The sequence below is a fragment of the Gymnodraco acuticeps genome, unplaced genomic scaffold, assembly GCF_902827175.1.
Source record: "Gymnodraco acuticeps unplaced genomic scaffold, fGymAcu1.1, whole genome shotgun sequence".
NCBI classification, from domain to species: domain Eukaryota; kingdom Metazoa; phylum Chordata; class Actinopteri; order Perciformes; family Bathydraconidae; genus Gymnodraco; species Gymnodraco acuticeps.
In genome coordinates, this window is record NW_022990747.1 from 360,460 (window position 1) to 382,072 (window position 21,613).

Sequence of the window (21,613 nt, forward strand, 5' to 3'; positions counted from 1 at the left end):
CAAGTGTAACAGTGCCAGATGTAGCTAATTTGCATCCGCAGTCCCTCACATAAAATAAGAAAATTACATTTTACAAACATAGCAAAAACAAATACATAATATGCAAAAGGTACAAGAGCAGCATACACAAGTATTTACCACATGGCAGTACAATACAGCAGCAACGACATATACAATGCAAGAGGAGATACAAGAGCTACCAAAAGTGCGAGAGGAGATTCCCCTGTGTTAAAGTGCATTTAGCGGTGATTGCACATCTGTTTTTTTTCAACCATTCTTTGAGTTGACCTTTGAAGCTATTGAGAGTGGGACGATCCCGTATCTCAGTTGGGAAGCTATTCCACAATGAGCTGCCTTTAATGGAGAGGACATTTTGTCCAAAAGTGGTCCATCTACGGTGGACTTCAGTCTCCTCTGGTTTCTGACCTAGTGCAGCGTCCAGTGTGTTTTTTGTGGATGAATTCCCCTAAGGGAGGGGGGGGGGGGCAGTCCATGTAAACATTTATAACAAATGCACATATTTAATATTAACAAGACTTAAATATTAATTAAATATTTTGAGTTCTCTATAGTGCAGGCAGAGGTATTTTTATGCAGTATGTTCTATCTTCTCCAGGACCATCACACATGGACAACATGTGTTCAGTATATTTGCGTGTAGAAATGACCAAATAGTCGTCTTCATGGCTTCTTTAGAACTTTGTTATATCACATTTGTTTTATGGCAAGGAATTTGCCAATCCAAAATCTGAAGTATTTAAAAACAGCCCCTTCTTTCAGATATGAGTAATTTGATTAGCCGGTTTTAAAACACATTCATTGTCATATTTACACATCGTAATTATTATTTCTTTAATAATAAAAGTAATATAAATATTGGCAAATAAATCAATGCTCTATTTCTATACAAAAAACACCTGCCTTTTAATTGGTCTATACAAAAAACAGTTCTCAGATTTATACCAACAGGTGCCATATATAGGAACAGTTCATAGTATTCCCAGAATTCCCATCATGCAGGAAATATGTGACCCTGTTTGGCTTTTACAGCCTTTTGAAAATATACATGTGAAGTTTTTAAGACCTTTGCAATTTGATTCAATGAGTTGACCATTGTCTGTTGATGGCTGTGTATGCATTACTGATTTATTGTGGTGAAGAACTCATAAATCCAGACACAAAGTTCATTGTTCATGTGGTGTAACATAGCTCAGTTTGTGGTCTCTATTGCCAATGAGATACTGATACAATGCATGTTTAAAAAAATGATTTTAGTTTGCAGATTGACAAGTGGAAGCACAGTTGAGTCTAACCTTGATGCTGCAGGGTCAGACCAAAAAAACAAAGCAGTGTGCAAAATATGTTTTGTATACAGTGTACAGTGTTTATATGTGTCTTTCTTTTAGATATGAGTAGCTCACCTGGTAGAGCTGGTGGCCCATGTATGGAGACTCAGTTCCCATGTGGAGGACGGAGGAAGTGAATACTGGAATATTTCACTCCATCCTAATTAAACGTTGATGTGGTACAATGTTGGTGTGCCAAACCTTTGCTGTAATTCAACCAGGAAGGATTAGACGTGCAGGGTTCAAATGTGAGATCACACAAACATAATTGATGTGATGAATATTTAGCCACTATGCACAACGCATTTCATTACCTGGACAGTTACAGTTACTGTGGGTCAAATAGCTGTTTATTCATGTGACTACAAGTCAGGGAAGGCAATCAATGCTCAATATAATTCTCCTAGTGGATGAAGCCTATAATCTTTCAATGTAACATGCAGCAGTCACCAGTAACCATAGCTGCTTTCTGACTTTCATCATAATTAGATTTAAGGCATAAACATTATGGATGAGGTGTCTTCTATCAGCTGCTTGTCCACGTTAAATCTAGGGTTTTAACCAAGTTAGTCAAGTCAGTGTAACAGGGCCTCTTGTTAAAACTGGGATCCAGTAGATCTCCATAGATAATGTGAAAGTGTTACTGTTAGATTTGGAAAAATGTCTGCAATGGCATGCCTAAGGAACTAACTCTAATAGAAAATGGCTGAAAAAAGGATTCCCAGTTTAAAAGCAGATTTAGGAGCAGCTGTGCGTCAGTAATTCACATTACCACCTCAAATTTTAGTGCCGGTCAAATTTAGCACAGCTCTCACTTCATAGCATGGACTCAATATAGCTCCAGGTTTAGTGCTGACTAAGAAATACCGCCTTGACACAGACACATTAAGAGACTTTGTCCTCCTGCCAGCACGCACCTCTCTGTTATCCCTGGGACTGGAGAGCGTAGTGGTTCTGCTGCTGAGACATTGGGAGAGGACAGTCAGAGTTTGATGTCTCATACTTTGTTTAATGAGCCGCATCTGGGAAATATTACTTTTTGTACATTTTATTACCCTTCATAAAAGGTCTTAATGCCGTTTTAAAGCCATCTCCAAACTGACAGCTAAACAATTCTGGTGGAGAAGCGATTCCTATGTTTGGGTATTGGACCTGGATATAATTCAAAAAGCAACCAAAATGTGTATTTGTCGTTAAAGACGGAAAACTGTCTGAACAAGTGTTTTGTATTAAGTCTTTGGTCCAATTTAAGATTGATTTTATTGAGGTAAAGTCCCCTTTTAGAAAACATGTTTTGAGAAGAGACTACATTGATATATTTTTTTAAATGAAGGAAAAAGGTACAACTAAGTTTATATTACCCAAAATAAAGGACATTCAGATTCAGAACAGATGAGGACCTCAAACTGGAAGATGGAAGATAAGGTACCAGAGGTTAAATTGGAGAATATTTGATCTCAAATTTGCAATAAAGTTTGTTAATAAACCAGAAAGTGATGATATGATGGCACATTTGAATTACACTTAGTGAGCAAACATAACAGCCTTCTTTCTTTGCTCCACCAAAGGAAACATGACAAACAAAGTTACATTGAAATGCTTTATTTTCAGTGAATACAAAAAATAGTTTTGTCAAGGCCAGATAAATATCTTTTATATTGTATGTTATCACTCATCTTAATTGTAGTAATTTCATAATTGTATTTCTGTTAAGGGGGGGGGAACTCACAGAACACTTCAATTACTCCACATCATTGAAATGCGTCACAACATCTGAATGGTGACAGATACATCCAACCGTTCTTATCACATTTATCGTTCATCGAGGCTTAAAAGAAAAAGAAAAAAGCCAATCGATAAAATTCAGTGACTTCGTAACAATAATAAAGCAGTTGACAGACCAACATCTGCAGTCAATCGTGGTTTCGAAGCACTGTGGTACATGCCCATGGAATGCAGTACAAAAATGTGTTGTATATATGATACATACTTGTATATATATACTGATGGTACATTTTAAACAGCAACACATTGTTTTGACTGTCGGACAATTTCTATGTCATCCCCAAAGGCCTTATATGTGGCGGAGAGATTAAAAGAGGAGAATGGAGGGGATGCAGGTGAAAAGTATGTCAACAAGTGGAAGAAAAAAACCCACGGACATCATCCTACATTCCCAAATATCGGCTTGTCCAGTACCTTTTTTTGAGCAATGAGGTGAAGCTGTCTCTCGAGCAAACCAGACACTATGGGCTACGGACTAAGGCACTAAAAATAACACTACAGACTTCACTGATGAGTAGTGGACCCGCCCTCCCCACCCTCACAAACAAAATACAATGCCAGAAAACACCTCTGAATTCAGACCAAACTGTAAAAAAAGAAAGAATGAGAAGTGACGGTGTGTCATAAGCCATTTGCTATGGTATACGGTCTTGTACGTGGAGGTAAGAGTCACTGTTAAAAGTTGAACTCTGCATAAACAAGAAGATGCATCCGAAGCACAAAGCCATGCATTTTCACAGCAGGACCTAATCTTACAATATATAGTTTAATATTGAAACACAGCCCAAATAAAGTAAGACGAGGGAACCCAACACTACAATCAAACACGGTAAACGAAAAAGTTCTTCTATTGCAGCAAGTAGTATATTCAGTAATGTTGCACAGAGCACCCTTCAACTCAGACACTGATAGACACTGATGGATAACAAAGGAGATGAACTGCAGTGATTAGTTTTGCAGCCACGTCACTTTCACTCCACTTCATTTAAACATTCATTCTTAAAAGTTTGATTTGTTGCAAGAAGCTTATTGCTTAGTCATTTTAAGATTTCAAATTGTGCTCCCGTCTGAATTTACAGAACTGGAGGTGGATGGAGTAGAAATCAATCCCAGGCAGTAATCGGGTATTTCTGGAGAGAGTACGATAATCACTATCAGCTGAATAGAAAATATTTAGGGTAAAGGGCCACAAACAGGGGGGGGGGGGGAACCATCAGACAAAGCACAGAAACGGCACGGCAATCGATTCTGAGGTATTTACAGGTTTTCTTATTCCACAAGATGTTGTAGCCAATCAACCTGCCTGGGTCCTGTAATCACATTTTCTATACTTAATTAAAATAAGCATTCAATTATACAAAATGCTCTTTTACAATATGACTAGTTTGCATGGTGTAATGGAAACCAGCACTGCCCCCTAAAGCACCATCTGTGTTATTGCATCATGATCCAATTCTGTTTATACTGTATGAAGGTCTCAATACACAAAGATAAAGGGAGATACAAATGTGTTTGAAGGACTGGGGATATTTCATGAACACGGGCTCTGCTAGAAGTGGAATTGAGATGAGGCCCTTTCTGACCCCTGTCTGCTAAAAATACTCGGGAGTAATAAATAATCCTTCTATGGTAAGATGTCATCCTGCGTAGAAAAGCATTCGCGTGGTAAGGAAATGTAAAACATTCTACTGGAGTCTGAGAGGCCGCACACGATGACACGTATATTCAAGAGCTTCGACAAACATGTAGAAGTTGTTGCACCTTAAAAAGACATTTAGCATGTAGAGCCCATGGATATCTGCTTTGAAAAATGACAAGAAAGAGAGCAACATATGCTTATTTCACTGTCTACGTTAAAGGACGATGAACAAAAACAACATGTTGGATTGAGAGTGAAGTCCTCGAAACAGCAATATGCATCCTACCGTTCTTCGGGTTAATGACCACTGAGTTGAAGTAAAGACACGTCATGCTTTTAACAGACATTAAGGTGCCAAATCGGAGCATGAAAGACAACATTCATACAATATCAGAGTACCGAGCTGAAATATCTTTGCTGCAGTTAAACGGCTATATCACATGAACGGCAATACAATCATTTCTTCATCTTCGAGGTTTATGGAGCGAGAACGGCTATTTTAAATGGAAAAAAGAGCTTGTGGGCAAACATGAGAGATGTGCCGTTTGTCCCGAGCGTGTCACATTCTGGCTCAGATTGGATCAGTCAAAGTAGTTATGCTATACATGAGGACAAAAAAACAGTTCTTCAGTCGAATCACCACAATCTTCGTGTAGTTTTCAGAGAGGAGTCAGTTCCATACAGTAGTGTTTCAAACTTGCAGTTGGAGATCTTTCAATGCAGACTTGGGCATCACTAGTTTGTTCAAATCAGTCCCAATATATCTGAAGTCGCTGTGTTCCAGTGTGCCATCAAAGAGGACACAAACTCGCAACACAAACACGGAGTGCAAGTGCGAGTTTGAATATTTAGTTATCGTCCTCTCGTAGTTCGCTGGGCAGGAACTTGTACTGCTGCTGTCTGATCTGAGCCAGTTTCTTCCTGGCTTCCTCCAGCTCCCTCTCCTTTCTCAACATCTCCTCCTGGGCTGCAATGATCTAAACAGACACAAAAATAAAAAAACATGACCTTTAAAGCATCTAGCAATTCAACTATAAGACATCTCTGTTAAACATATTTTAGATAGCTGAAACACCCATTCAGTCCACATTTTGTTCAACAGTATCACATGCTTTAAAAAACTATTCACAAACTAATTTGTATCTCTCAATTCTTTCTCTGTGGTTGATGTGTATCTTTGTGTACATTTACTGTACAAGAGTGTGTTTGTGTGTGAGTGTATTAAGTTTTGATTCCCGCAGTCCTAAAGATACAGATTCAGTACTTGTAGGAGCACAAAATAAATAATATTTGTCTGAGAAGATGAAGAGACTAAAGGAGCTAAAGATTAATCTATTATAAGACGGCATGGCAAGGACAATTAAAAAAATGTAAGACTTTAGAGATAATAATGAGAAACAATCTGAGTTCGTAAGGATGGACCATATCACTTACGTTTTGGATATTTATTAAGTGTGATCTAGTGCTAATGCATCTAAATGTCCATTTAACAAAACATATTAAAAATGCAATGGCAAAGAGATGTTTTCTGAAATGAACTCAGATCTCCCCTGATGTTCCTACCTGTGCTATTCCACCCACAAACTTGGTCTTGACCACCACGTTGTCCTCATCCGCTTTGTCAAACGCTGCCTTCTGAGCGGCTCGCACCAAGTTGTCTGAGGCCTTCTTTACTGCATTCCCAGCAATCTGTTGAGGAAAAGAGCAGTGAGAACAGCCAATAGCAGCATCACATTTGAAATACAGTAAAACAGTAAGACTGCCCCACAGCATGTAATGAGAACTCATATTTTTGAATCAAACATCTGGTTCAGCATGTGTCTGCTGCACTGCACCTGTAGTCTCCTCATGGCCTCTGAGTCCTGGTCCGCCTTCACCTTACAGGCCACCAGCAGCTGGGCGGTGGAGGCCGCCACCTGTTTGGCCGAACAGATGAGCTTCTCCTCACTTGCGTGGCCTTGCACGGAGGCGTTGGCTGCCTCACACAGGTTGCTGGTTGCTGCTGCTACCATACGTGCCTGGAATAGAAAGAACATTCTGTTGAAAGAACTGTGCCTCAGGTTGTAAACTGCGTACAAATGGAGCTTCCCTACACACTTACAGCAGAGATGAGCCCCTGGGACCACTGCCCGTCGTCCACAGCGTTGGCAGGGATCAGGCCCACTTTGCCCTGAGCCACCAGCTCCCTCTGGGCAGCCGAGGCGGATTTGACCAACGCGCTGGTGGCTGCAGCGATGGACTTGGCCGCCTCCAGGATCTGCTCCTCGAAGTTCAGCGACTCGTCTGCTTGCTGAGGGGGAAGAAGACAACGTCAGTCAGACAGAATCCTTGATAAACATGTTTGTTAAATCATCTTCTACATGTGACTCTTGTCAATTCAATCTCAATGAGAGCATCTTCCCTATAAACATGGGGATAGAAAAAGTTACATCTGATTCATGATGTCCCCATCTATACTGACACACTTGGGAGACTATGAAAAACAAAAGACGACTTGCAGAAGCGTCACACAGCCAGATACAGAGCATCTTTTTAAGCATCTGATAAGAGGCTAGATGCATCTGAAGAAGAAGCGAGACTCTGCACAAAGATCAGTTTTATACATCCAATCACGCTCAAGTGTCCCTGGGTAAACCACTCGCACACTTTCACACACAAATCACATTCACACCACATGTCTGTAGACAGAGCGGGACACTGTAGGAATATGTTTGATATATAGTTGGGACTGAATAACAACCTAATATATCAAACATATCAGACAGAGCCCTGCAGAGAAGGCCTCCGGTGGTGGGGGCGGGCAGGGAAGTGGGGGGGTAATTGGGAGCCAGAGGGACAGCTACAACTGACACAGATGGACACATGATTGGAGGAGGGGGAGGCGGGACATGGAGGATGGGGATACGGCTGAAGATTAATTCGTTTTTAATGAGGGAATTATAAACTACAGGGATAAAACTCAACAACATCGATGAGTACTGAATGATTAGGGCCACGTGTTTAATGTGTATTTGATTTCTGATTCAAGTCAGAATTTTGAGGATGGGCTTGGAAAACCACTTATGGGTAAAAGGTGAGTGTCTGTGATTGTCATTAGAATTTCAAAGATTGTTGATCTTAAATCAAAGTCAAACAGAATGATATGATAATATGTAACAGAGAAGGGATGGCACAAGACACAGTGAACTCTTTCTGTGAATGTCAGGACAGGTATAATTTTGTTACTGTGGATACACTCAACATTAAATAAAAAGCACAAACACAACATAGATCCTAACAGACAAGCAAAGGACATTGATTACCATAAAAAGGTTAAACTGACCACTTTAGATGCGGGACCTTTACTGTAATGGGAATGCTTTGTACAGTATAGGTACTTTTTATTACTACTGTAGGTCATTCTTAAGCCACTGGAAACTATCAAACAGTATATTAAGCAGTTAGAATTAGCCAAGCGCAGTAGTTACAATAACTCACTTGTGGAAAATATAGTCAACATACATAACTTCTTCAAAATGAGGCCACATTGCAAAAGTAGCACGTGTTATATTTATATATTTTTTTATTATATTTTTCTAGTGATACATCTCTTGAATGTTTTTAATTTGTTGAATCTAAATTAGTAATGAATTTCTTCTTCTTTTTTCTATTAATTTACATTAAAGGTGGGGTATGTAATTTTGGAGAAACCAGCTCGAGTGCGCTAGAATTTGAAAATACACAACTGGAACAAATCTGCCTCTTCCTTACAGAGCCCCTCCTCCAACACACACGAACGCGCACATGACCAATGAGGGCACGAGATAAGTTTGTGCACGGATGGAAGGCTGACAGGCAGGTAGGCCATCCAGTTATTTTAGCCGGGCCAGCTCAGATGATTGGTCGTGCTTTTTACAGCGCTACGGCTTCCACAGATGACATTTTTTTATGGATTTTTTGTCAAAGCACTTAAGATATTCATTGCTATCGGGATGTTAAGAGCGTTCCATGGAATATAACAAAAAGTGTATCTCGAGCCGGTTTCTCAAACTTACCTACCCCACCTTTAACACTTGTAAGGAAAGCTGCAATAAACTATTTAATAACAAGTATTTCTTCTGTAGTTAGAAAAAGCCTCTAACACAGAGTTACAGTCTAGTATCAAGGCAAGGCAAGTTTATTTATATAGCACTTTTCAACACAAGGCAATTCAAAGTGCTTTACAAAAAATGAAAGACATTAAGAAAATGGCAATCAGTCATTAAAAAGAAAAGCTAATAAAATAAACATTAAAAGAAAAAATACATGGATAAAAGTTACAGTGCAGTCTAAGATATGAATAGTTCAATTAAAAGCAGCGACAAAAAGAAAAGTCTTCAGCCTGGATTTAAAAGTAGTCAGAGTTGCAGCAGACCTGCAGGTTTCTGGGAGTTTGTTCCAGAGATTTGGAGCATAATAACTAAACGCTGCTTTACCATGTTTAGTTCTGACTCTGGGGACAGAAAGCTGACCAGTCCCTGAAGACCTGAGAGATCTGGATGGTTCATAATTTAGCAGGAGGTCAGAAATGTATTTTGGGCCTAAACCATTCAGTGCTTTATAAACCAGCAGCAGTATTTTGAAATCTATTCTTTGACACACAGGAAGCCAGTGTAAAGACTTCAGAACAGGAGTGATGTGATCCACTTTCTTAGTGTTAGTGAGGACTCGAGCAGCGTCTTCTATCAATAGAAGATGCACCACCATCTTCTTTCCTGCTGCTCTGCAAATCTTTCTGAAACAACTCTAAATCGCTATCTCTTTCACTTCCCAAACACTGACAAAGTCTGTGTGAGTTATCGGTCATATGCCGTCATAAGTGCTTTGAGCACCAGGAGAAGCGCTATTTAAATAACGTATTATTATTATTATAATAATATGGTCACCCACCTTGGGCTTGGCTCTGGGTTTGAGCTGCTCCAGCTTCTTCGCCGCCGCTTCGATGGACGCGGCGGCTCCGAGCAGCTCCGTCTCTGCGATCACGGTCGGATCCTCCGGGTCCACCCACTCGGAACCTGATGTATGCATGCACACACATAATTAAGACGTATAATTGAAAATATAATTTGAAATAAGCAGTGTGTCAAAAGATCATGCCACAGAGACGACAACAACAACAACACTGTGATCACACGAAAAGTGCCGCACTGCATCCCATGCATATCTGATGGAGGCCACAAACTGCCATTCACTGCAATGAAGATGGTGTTATTTAAAATGAAATGGCACATGAAACGGAGCGCGATGGTTGGAGCTGGCTCGAGAAGCGTGATAGCAGCTGGATCTCAACAGAAGAAAAAAAAATGAATCAATGTTAGCGCCGAAAAGAGAAGGTGTCCAACAGCTCACAACTGGTGAAATAAGTCACAGTACAGAAAACAATGCTAACTTACCTCCATCTGTGGCAAGAGAAAGAGGACAGAGATATTACCAAAAGATTGTTTTAAAGAATGTTTCTCTGTTATAAAGGAAATGTATTTCTCATAGATGTAGTAGCCTCCTACTGAGGATTATACACATGAGCTTGAGTGAATCAATACAAGTTATTGAGTACATTAAACACTGTAATGGAGTCACCCCCAAAACACACCAGGAGCGTCTGCGCCGCGTTACGTTGCGGCTGCGCCACGCTGCGACCTCCTCCTGCGACAACACACACCAGACGCGTTTCAAAACGTTGCGGAAGCGGAGCGTCGTGTGTGCAGCCTCGCAGTTGTTGTTGATTTTGGAATATTTCCTGGACATTTGTACTTCTACAAGTAAGTAGGCTATACGTAGTTAAATGGTTTATGTTTGTGTCTGTTTAAATCGTGTTTATTGTTGTTATTTCCTATTTTGTTGTGTTGTAAACTACAGACACAGTTAATAATAATTGTAATATTCCAGTTATAAACAACATGAATCAAAGATGTGTTGCTGTATTTTAGTGGTAAAAAAATATGCATTCATCATCATAATTATTCTATATATATCATTTACAGTGCGTTTCGTAGTGGAGGTGTTGTGGGGTCTGCTAAATTAGTGTATGTGGGGGATGGGCCTGGCCCGGATGCTCACCTTTCCACTTCCTGCGAGGGGGGGGCTGCCTGCCCGACTTTACCTTACGGCTGCGCCGCGGCAAAAATAGGATTCATCCTAATTTTAGAGAAGCGCTGCGCCGAGCCGCTTCTGGGACGCGTCTGAGCCGTAACACGGCGCGTGTGGTGTAATAGCACCCATTGACTAGAGTGGCCGCGATTCTTACGACCGCCGCGGCGCGGCCGTAACGCGACGCAGACGCTCCTGGTATGTTTTGGGGGTTAGAGTGTGGAGAGTATTTGAGCCGTACCCTTCATGGCCTCGGCGCTCTGAATGAGCTCTGTGACGGCTCCTGCCACACGCTTAGAGCACGCCGCCAGCTGCTGCTTCTGATCTGCAGTGGGCTTCTGCAGGACCTACACACACACACACACACACACACACACACACACACACACACACACACACACACACACACACACACACACACACACACACACACACACACACACACACACACACACACACACACCACACACACACACACACACACACACACACACACACACACACACACACACACACACACACACACACACACACACACACACACACACACACACACACACACACACACACACACACACACACAATAATTACAAAGTATTCTGCTTGAAAAGATTGGTTGCGTGCCAGAAACAATGACTTGCTTTCCAATAATTAATGTAATTTATGAACGTGATGGTACTACTTTTTTGTCTTTTTCATTCACCTTAACAGAATTGTATATGATTTTAAATAAACCTCTCAAAGCCTATAAGAGCCTCAGTTGGTTTTCATCATTCAAAACCACCAAAACGTATCAAATGTTAAGTCAATACATCACAGCCTTTCTAAATATATCAAACATGTCAGGCAAATAAATGTATACAAATTATAAATTAAATGTACATTCTTTCACCCATTAAATGATGGCATCTTCGTTACTTTGAATATATCAAAGGTCATAATCAGATACAAATACGCAATGTATCTGATGAATGTCCTACAAAGTGTATTTTCACATTTGTATTCCGACTCTTACTAGTGGGTGCTAAAAAGAGCAACAATCCCTTTCTTACTGTGTGAAGATACTCATGACATAACCTACCATTAGCACTTGCTCCAGCAGGTCGATGTATCCGGTGGTACACTCTGACCCGTACGTCAGCGCTCTGTTCATCACCTCCTCACTGACCTCTGGATGGTAGGCCGCTTGCTGAGAGACAGAAACACAAACGCTCCAGATTCAACAGGACTGCTAAACTCTAAAGTATATATATTTGAGACATAATGAAACCACATAAAGACATGAATCATGTATGAATAGGTCTACTGGTAAAAAGGACCTTGCAGGTGTTGAGCATGTCTGAGATGGCCTTGCGGCTGAGGTTGGCGGTGTGGATGATGTCCTCCTGTCGGGCAGAGTTACCCGCAGCTACCGCTTTAGCAGTTGCCATGGTGATGCCTTTAGTCATGCGAATGAACTCCTCAGGTGTGGTCGTCTTGTTGGGAGCAACTCTGGATTGAAACACCTGGTGAATAAAAAGTGTGAGGATGTCATTTAGCTTAAGGCAAAATATTAATGTTGAATCATCATTCATTCATATGTAATACAGGTGATACTGCATTACAGTTGTCCAACATCTAACAAACACAGGCCCTTCATATGTCCTTACCGTCAGTTCCTGTTTGATGCACTCGATGGTGGCCTCCAGTGCTCTGGTGCCCCGGGTGGCTTCGTCCTCTACAGCCTTCACGGTTTTCAGCAAAGACGTCACGTTGGTCACCATCACCTGAACACAAGAGGAAATAAAAAAATCGGAAATCGTCTTTGTTCATTCACATCAAACAGCATGATTATGTGGCAGGATGAGCAACTCAATCAAATTATGTTCATTAGAGCGAATGAACTGAAAAATAAGTTATACTGATGTTGATATGCAAAAAAGGACAGAGGCAAAAGCGACATATCACCACATCCAGTCATGGTTTACACTGCAACACAAAAGCAATGTCTTATAGGGACGGGTGGCGCAGTGGTCTGTGCATCCGATCATCAGATCAAGGGGGAGTGCTGGGGAACTCCAGTTCGAAACCCGCTCCTGCCGCCACTGCGTCAGGCCGTTGTGTCCTTGGGCAAGACACTTCACCCGGATTTGCTCCTGTGGGTATTGTCCACAGTACATGTATAATACCAATGTGTACTTGTAAAAGCGCCTCGATGACCTCGAGGCGTGAAGATGGACGGTATGGCGCAGTGCGCTGTGCAATGATCATCAGATCAAGGGGTGAAACCCGCCGCTGCTGCGTCTGTAAAGCCGGTGTGTCCTTGGGCAAGACACTTCACCTGAACTTGCTCCTGTGGGTATTGTCCACAGTATCTGACCATTGCATGTATGATATATGTGTAATGTGTGTATATGTAAAGCGCTTTGAGTCATTGAAAAAGCGCTATAATAAAAGTAAGGAATTATTATTATTATTATAGAAGCCCCAAGTCCACATTGTACATTGAGAGTCATATTTCATGGATATAAGCCCCTATTGTGTTTCTCTATGGTTTTAGTATTGCCTATTCCTATGGGGTGTACTCCATCAAACTCACAGACAGGGGGCGCACTTCCCCCATGAAGAAAAGCCCATATTCCCAACATTGAAGCTACAATATTTCAATTGTGATTCAGGTGTTGATCATCTGAACGACTCCATGTCACACTGAGCTGCCACAGACTGTGAAACTGACTTTTTTCAACAAAAACATATTTCACAGTTCGAGGTGATAATGAGCAGAGAGCGGCGTCATTGGTGGATTATGCGGTGATGGAAATTACAATTAATATGTGTTGAAGCCAAGGATCCAGGTGATTTATCTTGGGATACAAATATCCCAGTTTCCTGTTACTCAGAAGAACATACATTTCCCAGCTATTGGATTAGTGAGTTAACATATGTGAACAGGTTTCATAATGACAGGAGGGGGGGCTGTGGCTGATTAATCTTCCAGCCCGAGGAGGAGGAGGAGGAGGAGGAGGAGGAGGAGGAGGAGGAGGAGGAGGAGGAGGAGGAGGAGGAGGAGGAGGAGGAGGAAGAATTCTATGCATACATACAGAACAAGGCTCTGTGTGACTATTATTAGAATTCAGGATTTGTTAACCTTTTCCATATAACGAAATGAAAAGAAGACAATAATCATCAGTGGAAAAAAGGAAAATAAAAGTAATTGTTGCCCCTCACACAAAAAAATAAAAAAATAAAATTTCGTTACGGGATTTTAGACTTAATAGGATTTGTTTACATAGTTTAAGGACCGGCAGACTCACCTTGGCCGCGCCCTTCAGCTGGTACATCGATGGATCGTCTGCTGCCTTGCCCGCGGCACACTTGGTGGCACTAATGAGCTCCGCCAGCGCCTTGGCCACATCTTTGACAGCATTTATCAGAACCACCTAGAGAGAGGAAACGCAGATAAAGAACAATTCATAACAACACAGCCCAGGAAACAAACAGAACTCTGAAAGGATATTGCCTTTCACGGCTCATTGGTTTCGTATCTCTGATAACAGGCCTGGTGAATGAAAGAGGAACAGAGGGAAGAGAAACAAGATCTGCTGACCTGTGTCTCAGGGTCATCAGCGCCAATACTGGCAGCTCCCAGCTTCACCACATCTGTGAGCTGGGTGATGGTTTTGGCAGACGACTTGGCGGCCTGAGCCAGCCTGTCCTGACCTGAAGCCGCGCCGGACACCAGCATCTTCGTGTCCTCCACCAGAGCCTTGGCCGTCTTCAAAATGTTTTCCCTGAGAGAGAAGAGGAGGAGGCAGGACATGAAGGAAGAGAAGAAGACAAGTGTTTTTCTTTTAGTGACTGAAGCCCTGATTTAGGCCTTTTACTGAAATACAATTGTCAATGTGCCTGAATCACAGTCATCAACATGATGGCACATCTCTTTTCATAACAAAGACATCAAAGCTGGTGCAAACACAAGGAGGATAGTGAAGAGCATGGCAAAACTCAAGTCCATTATTTCTAGAAATTGACAAGAGAAATTGTAGGAAGCTGCTGCAGCTTCTTCTTGATTTCTGAGTGAGCTGCGTGACATCATTTGAGATAAGAAATGATTCCCTTTCATTGTGGCCCAGCAGGGCTTCTCTATATCTTGCTTTCATGATTCTTGAGTGAGGTACAGTACAGTTTCACTAACAATTATCTGTAAGGATAGAGGTTATTTTGGTCATAGCAACATGTTATTATGTTATCTGCCAAGTCCTGTCTTGAATCATTAGATATGTATCCCTTTGAGCTACTTTTATTAAAAAATGATCAACCCTACTGAACTGTCAGACACTGGATTAAAGAACCTTTTACTAAATATTGGCACAACAATGTGGAAATTAATGGGATATAAAAATGTTTCAGACTTTCCTTTTTTGCACCATGGGAATCCTGATTCCAAGGGGAGTCTTTAGTCCAAGACTAAAATATGCAACACTTCCTCAATCTTTCAAACCCTGAGGGTAATTTGTAGTTTCTGACTCCAGAGACCCCCGGCCCTCCGCTCACCAGATACTATGTCATTCTGTCAGTTTCAGATGAAAGATAGGCAGAGGGAAAATCTTGGTCCTCCACTCAAAGCTTGTACTTGTAGACTTACTGATGCCTTGAACAATTTGTATTAGTTTAGAGACACACATCTGGTCCTTTTCCAGCTCTAACCTGTGGTCAGCGAAGGACTCGTCATCCTCTGCATTGAGTGTGCCGGCGGAGGCGAACATGATGATGGTGTCCAGATCGGCGATGATGCCCGACACTGCGCTGGCGGCTGTGATGCAGGCCTGGGTGCCTTTGTTTCCTGCCTGGAGGGCGGAGAGCACCAAGGACACCTGAGGACACACACAGACAACACACCCTATAATCAGACAGGTGAGGAAGCGCAGGTATTTTGACCTTAGGCCGAGAGCACATTTTACAAACAGTTTGGACAGCAGCTGGATCAGAGTTATTATTTTGTACACAACTATTTTGTTAAGTAGTATTACTACCTTGTTCATTCAGAGTAGAGGTTATATTATAGGCACCACACTGCAATAGATTTGCACTTCCACTTTGCATTGTTTATGCTATGCGTCTCCTTGAAACGTGATAAATAATGCATATAACTGAGAAAGCCGAAACATGAGCCGCGAGGGGATATACAAAAATGTGCCGTGATAGCAAAATGCCATGTTGGTGCAGAGCAATGCACAACATCAGTCACTCCGTGAAATGAGTATGTGTCAAACTGTGTTCGACTGCATTTGTTTCCTCACAGATGCCAGAGAGGAGAATTGATTAGCTTATGTTTCCGGACCTTTGCTGCTAAAAAATATAAATACATAAAGACATGACACTGAAACTTTTACAAGAAATAAATAGGTTAGGAGAAGGTTGACATGCTACAGAGAGAACCCTGTTCTTGTCGTTTATAAAAAAACGAAATAACTATCTAAAGAATACTGGATATTCCCCACTACAAATATCTCTAGAGGAATTTGTTTACATTCACGGGTCACATAGGTACGATGTTCCTGGACTGCTTGGGTTTGTTAGCTGCAACACTTTACCATTAAAACAGTCCACAGAGTAATGTATTTGCCAAGGACTAAGCATCAAACAGTCAGACTTTGAAGCTAAAGCATGCCAAAAGCAAATGGATTTTTCCAAAGTGCATTCATTCAGGAGGGGTGAGCCAACGAATGATAGCACTACTAACCCTGTTATACTGTTGATACCATGACAGGACATCACTTGGTCAGAAATATTCCTTTAGTATTTCAGTAAATACAATTAAGATAGGATATATATTAGGGAAACTTAGATAATCAATATAGGATCAACATAAACTAATAACACATTACATGACAACTTAGTGCATTTCTCAATAAAACTGATTTGTAGTTATATCTTTTAATGACAGGTGATACCTTCTCTGTGACTGCGCGGGCGCACTCCACGAGCTCTCGTTTGGTGAAGCCGTCGGAGGGAGTCATCTGCAGAGATCCTGCCTTCTGGATCAGGAAGATGCAGCCGTGTCCGAGCTCCTGCACTCGGTTCTTGATCTGGAAACCGATCTGAATGAAAAAAGAGAACACGGTACAATAAACAAATACTGAGCATTATCTTTATGCAAATATAAGAACTTCAGTTTGTAAGAGACAAAGTAGATGGTTTTACAGGAAATGTGTCTCAGATCTGGGTTTCTAAAGGAAGATAGATTTGATACTTTTAAAAGATTTTTTTAATGACTAAGAATTCAATTCAACATTAATCGTTGCTAACAGAGGGTGTATTTAACAAAAAAGTATGTGTGTAGTTGGTTCTGCTATCCTGTTGTGTGTGACATAATCACGAGAGGAATTAAGTAAATTACAATACAATTATAATAGATATCACCAATTATTTGTCAAATGATGTCAAAAAATACATTTATATATAATACATCCTGAGCATTTGTCAGTCCTTTAAAAGAATGATTTAAGACAGTGTAATACAAATGTAGGCCCAATCTTTAGATGAATGAATTCAATGCAGATTAAAGCTGTTTAATAGTCAGGGAGAACCCTTGCTCAAGTTTTACACCTTCTCCTCGTAGTTCTTTTTACATGCATGCCAGTTTTTACTGTTAAATCGTATTATGGGGACACACAGATGCTGCTCACCTCCTGTGGCTCAGCTGCGTAAGCGGCCAGTCGGCCCTGGACGGCCAGCTGACTGTAGTCCACGGTCACCTGAGAGGCCAGGCCCCCCAGCTCGTCTGGACATGTGACTGATTTAGTCATCTGAGGGATAAACACACACTCACAGTTATAACAAACAAACTGAAACATACACATGATAATGTCATCACAAGTCACAGTCACATTTGCAAAACAGTCCAACAATATAAACAATTATTCTGAAGGCTTACCATTTCCTGAGCAGTGACAGCAATAGCCTTCGAGTGTCTCACCATACTGGTCTGGTAATCTACGAAAGAGCCCTCGGGTTCAGGCGGTGTACCTTCATCCAGCTGAGGAGAGACACACACAAACAACAAACAGTACAAATTACATTACATTTTTTCATTTAATGCATGATTGGTTTGTCCTTCTCAAAAGGTACAACCATCTTCAAACATAGAATAAATAAATCATTCAGCTCTGAAATTGCAGTGACGTTCAAAATACCCTTCAATTATAATCATTCTACCAGGTGCGCAGGCAAACCAACATTAATTACATTCAAATAAACACTCAGAATGAATGATAAGCACCCATTATAAATTATCCACCAAATCCAGTCTGTAATTACAGATTTAAAATAGCATCAGCTAGAAAAAATGATTAGATCATCAGTTTGCAGTGCAAACATTAGATTTCTAGCATTTCTGCTAAATTAGACAGGGCACATGATGTGTGCTTAACCCGCGGAGTGAGATATAACACCCAAGAATCTGGACTAAGCGACCGACAGTTCATCAGAAAGCCTTTAAATCACCATTGCAGAGAGTGACCATAATGTCAATGGATTATCTAAGTTGATTATCTCCTTCTTAATCAACTACTGACATGCACAGGCACAAAACAATCATCATGTAAATCCAGAATGAAACATTGCCATTCATTATTCATGACGTCCCAAACAAAGGTGATGCTGTTCCCTGGTGACACGCACCTAAGGAACTCCTACAAACCCTGCAATAAGTCTTTGTAAGAAACGCGAGGAGGGATGTCATTAGCTGATGCTATATCTCTGTAATTAAGATAAAAAGCCTTTTTCTTGCTCTACATCAGGGGTGTCAAACTCAATTTTATCTCAAGCCACATTAGCATCATGGTTGCACTCAAAGGGCCAGTTTTATATACATACAAAAAATACATATATAAATATTTAATATATGTGAAATAATGTATTATATTTAGGGCTGTCAAGTTAACGCGTTAATAACGCAAACATTTTTTAACGCCACTAATTCTTTTAACGCGATTAACGCATGTGTATTTTTTGTCCTCGGCCGCCCCGTAGTTTCAGAGCGCATCGAGTTTAAAATACCATCTACAAGCTGATGCTGACAGCCCCGCTCCTGCCGCCCGCTTGTGGCAGACCACACTTCCACGCTCACCGGCAGGCACCGACTGGCTGTCGGGAGGACCGGGAGGATGTGTGTATGTGTGGCTCGAGCGAGCGAGAGAGAGACCTTACGTGCATTGTTGTTGTTAGCATCTGGTGCTAGCTAGCTGCGCTAACGGATATGGAGCTGTTTAAATGAAAACAGAGGAGCGACATTTCGCCACAACTGCGCCGAGCACTTGACTTTATGCAGGAAGCCAGACAGTGGGACATTGTACGAAAAGTCAGCACACTCAGCACGGATAGTGCGCAACATGATTGCAGCGTCCAGGCAGCTCCCGTTCGAGCATATGCCTTGAGTTGCACATATATGGGCATAGATATGTCTCATAATTATTTGTGTGAACATAAAAATAATTTGTGTGTAAATATGTGATTTGTAAATGTAAAACAACATCCACAAATGCATTTAAAAGATTTGCAAACTCACAAATAAATGTGCAAGTGTAAAACGGATCTGCAAATACGCTAAATATGTTCACAAATAAAAAAAGATCTGTGAATATCTCTTTAACATTTACACCTTTCGATCAGGCATTTGTGAATCCATTTTGTATTTGTGGACCAAAAATGCGCTTGCGGATCTCAAATCTCTGTTCACGGATCTCAAATCTCTGTTCGCGGATCGTCTTTTTACACACACGGAATTTCGAGACATATTTTCCGCCGGTCTCGGCTAAAATCTACTCGTGTCACTCGGTTATTTTCGGAAACCACGTGATGGCCTGCTGATGACGACATTTCCGCATGATTTCAAAGTAAGAGCATGATGGTTTGTTTAATGCTCTGTTTTTGTATTATAATGAACAGCGGAACGTTAGATGCATTCTTCATCACCATCATCATCATGTTATAGTGATACAGTTAGTTTGTGTTATTGGTTCAATATAGCATATATCGAGCACTTTCGTTGATGTTGAAGTGCAGGCTATAGCCTACGCCACTTTCGGGTCCCGGGGGAGCAGCTGGCAGTGAAACAGCCCAGATAAAACTCTTTCTTCATTGTTTGTTGTGTATTCAGTCAAGCGGGTCGAAGTTACAAAGCACTTCACATCTTATTAATCGGCCTAATTGTACCTTACCAGTGCAGTAATAAAGTCATCTGTAGAAAAGCACCGTATTTAGGTCAGGGTTATGGTGATGAAGAATACATCTAACGTTCCGCTGTTCATTATAATACAAAAACAGAGCATTAAACAAACCATCATGCTCTTACTTTGAAATCATGCGGAAATGTCGTCATCAGCAGGCCATCACGTGGTTTCCGAAAATAACCGAGTGACACGAGTAGATTTTAGCCGAGACCGGCGGAAAATATGTCTCAAAATTCCGTGTGTGTAAAAAGACGATCCGCGAACAGAGATTTGAGATCCGCAAGCGCATTTTTGGTCCACAAATACAAAATGGATTCACAAATGCCTGATCGAAAGGTGTAAATGTTAAAGAGATATTCACAGATCTTTTTTTTATTTGTTAACATATTTAACGTATTTGCAGATCCGTTTTACACTTGCAAATGTATTTGTGAGTTTGCTAATCTTTTAAATGCATTTGTGGATGTTGTTTTACATTTACAAATCACATATTTACACACAAATTATTTGTATGTTCACACAAATAATTATGAGACATATCTATGCCCATACACATAGCTCCAACGATATCACACACACACACACACACACACACACACACACACACACACACACACACACACACACACACACACACACACACACACACACACACACACACACACACACACACACACCACACACACACACACACACACACACACACACACACACACACACACACACACACACACACACACACACACACACACACACACACACACACACACACACACACACACACCACACACACACACACACACACACACACACACACACACACACACACACACACACACACACACACACACCATTTGTATTGTATTATTGTATGAGAGAGGTTCCAGGTTGAATTGAATATTTGTAATGTTCAGAGGTTGTTGTGTTTAATATTCATGAGATTATTTGTCATTGTTCAAATGATAATAACATTAGCATAAAGCATATTTGTCCACTCATATGTTGATAAGAGTATTAAAAACTTGAAAAATATTCCTCTAAGGTACATTTAGAACAGATCAAAAATGTGCGATTAATTTGCGATTAATCGCGATTAACTATGGACAATCATGCGATTAATCGCGATTAAATATTTTAATCGACTGATTAAAACAGCCCTAATTATATTACATTATTGCCGTCTGCATTGGATTATTATCGGATAGGGTAATAACTTAATAAGTTTCTTCAGTGAGAATGTTACAAAATGATTTAAAAAGAAAAGCCAAATTCTGGAAAAAAAGTGACATTTCTCAGATTCTGAGAAAAAAGGCATATTTAAAAAAAAAAAAAGTCAGATTCTGAGAAAAAAGGCATATTTTGAGATGCATTGTGCTACATGTAGTTTATGGGCAACGTGCTTCTGTAAATCGGCATGTAACCTAATAATAAACATATTATATTCTTTGCAAGCTCTTGTGGGGCCACATAAAATGAAGTCACGGGCCGGATTTGGCCCCCGGGCCTTGAGTTTGACACCCCTGCTC

At 40.8% G+C, this 21,613-nt stretch overlaps 1 protein-coding gene across 2 annotated transcripts in view; it reads right to left on the reverse strand.

Annotated features, from left to right (window-relative positions):
• Positions 1-2,932: 2,932 nt before the first annotated feature.
• The window catches only part of tln2a (talin 2a), a 111,971-nt gene continuing 93,290 nt past the window's right edge, over positions 2,933-21,613 (reverse strand). Inside the window, exons 44-59 of one of the 2 annotated variants that reach the window (XM_034232166.1) lie at positions 17,792-17,893; positions 17,544-17,663; positions 16,809-16,955; positions 15,562-15,728; positions 14,462-14,645; positions 14,169-14,294; positions 12,525-12,641; positions 12,195-12,380; positions 11,957-12,064; positions 11,117-11,222; positions 10,182-10,187; positions 9,679-9,803; positions 6,872-7,060; positions 6,606-6,788; positions 6,334-6,459; positions 2,933-5,747 (exon numbers count right to left, since the gene is read on the reverse strand). In XM_034232166.1, coding sequence (XP_034088057.1) covers positions 5,619-5,747; positions 6,334-6,459; positions 6,606-6,788; positions 6,872-7,060; positions 9,679-9,803; positions 10,182-10,187; positions 11,117-11,222; positions 11,957-12,064; positions 12,195-12,380; positions 12,525-12,641; positions 14,169-14,294; positions 14,462-14,645; positions 15,562-15,728; positions 16,809-16,955; positions 17,544-17,663; positions 17,792-17,893 — 2,121 coding nt within the window. In that variant the 3' untranslated portion in view covers positions 2,933-5,618. The remainder of the gene's footprint in view (positions 5,748-6,333; positions 6,460-6,605; positions 6,789-6,871; positions 7,061-9,678; positions 9,804-10,181; positions 10,188-11,116; positions 11,223-11,956; positions 12,065-12,194; positions 12,381-12,524; positions 12,642-14,168; positions 14,295-14,461; positions 14,646-15,561; positions 15,729-16,808; positions 16,956-17,543; positions 17,664-17,791; positions 17,894-21,613) is intronic. The other variant, XM_034232167.1, reaches the window with a different exon arrangement.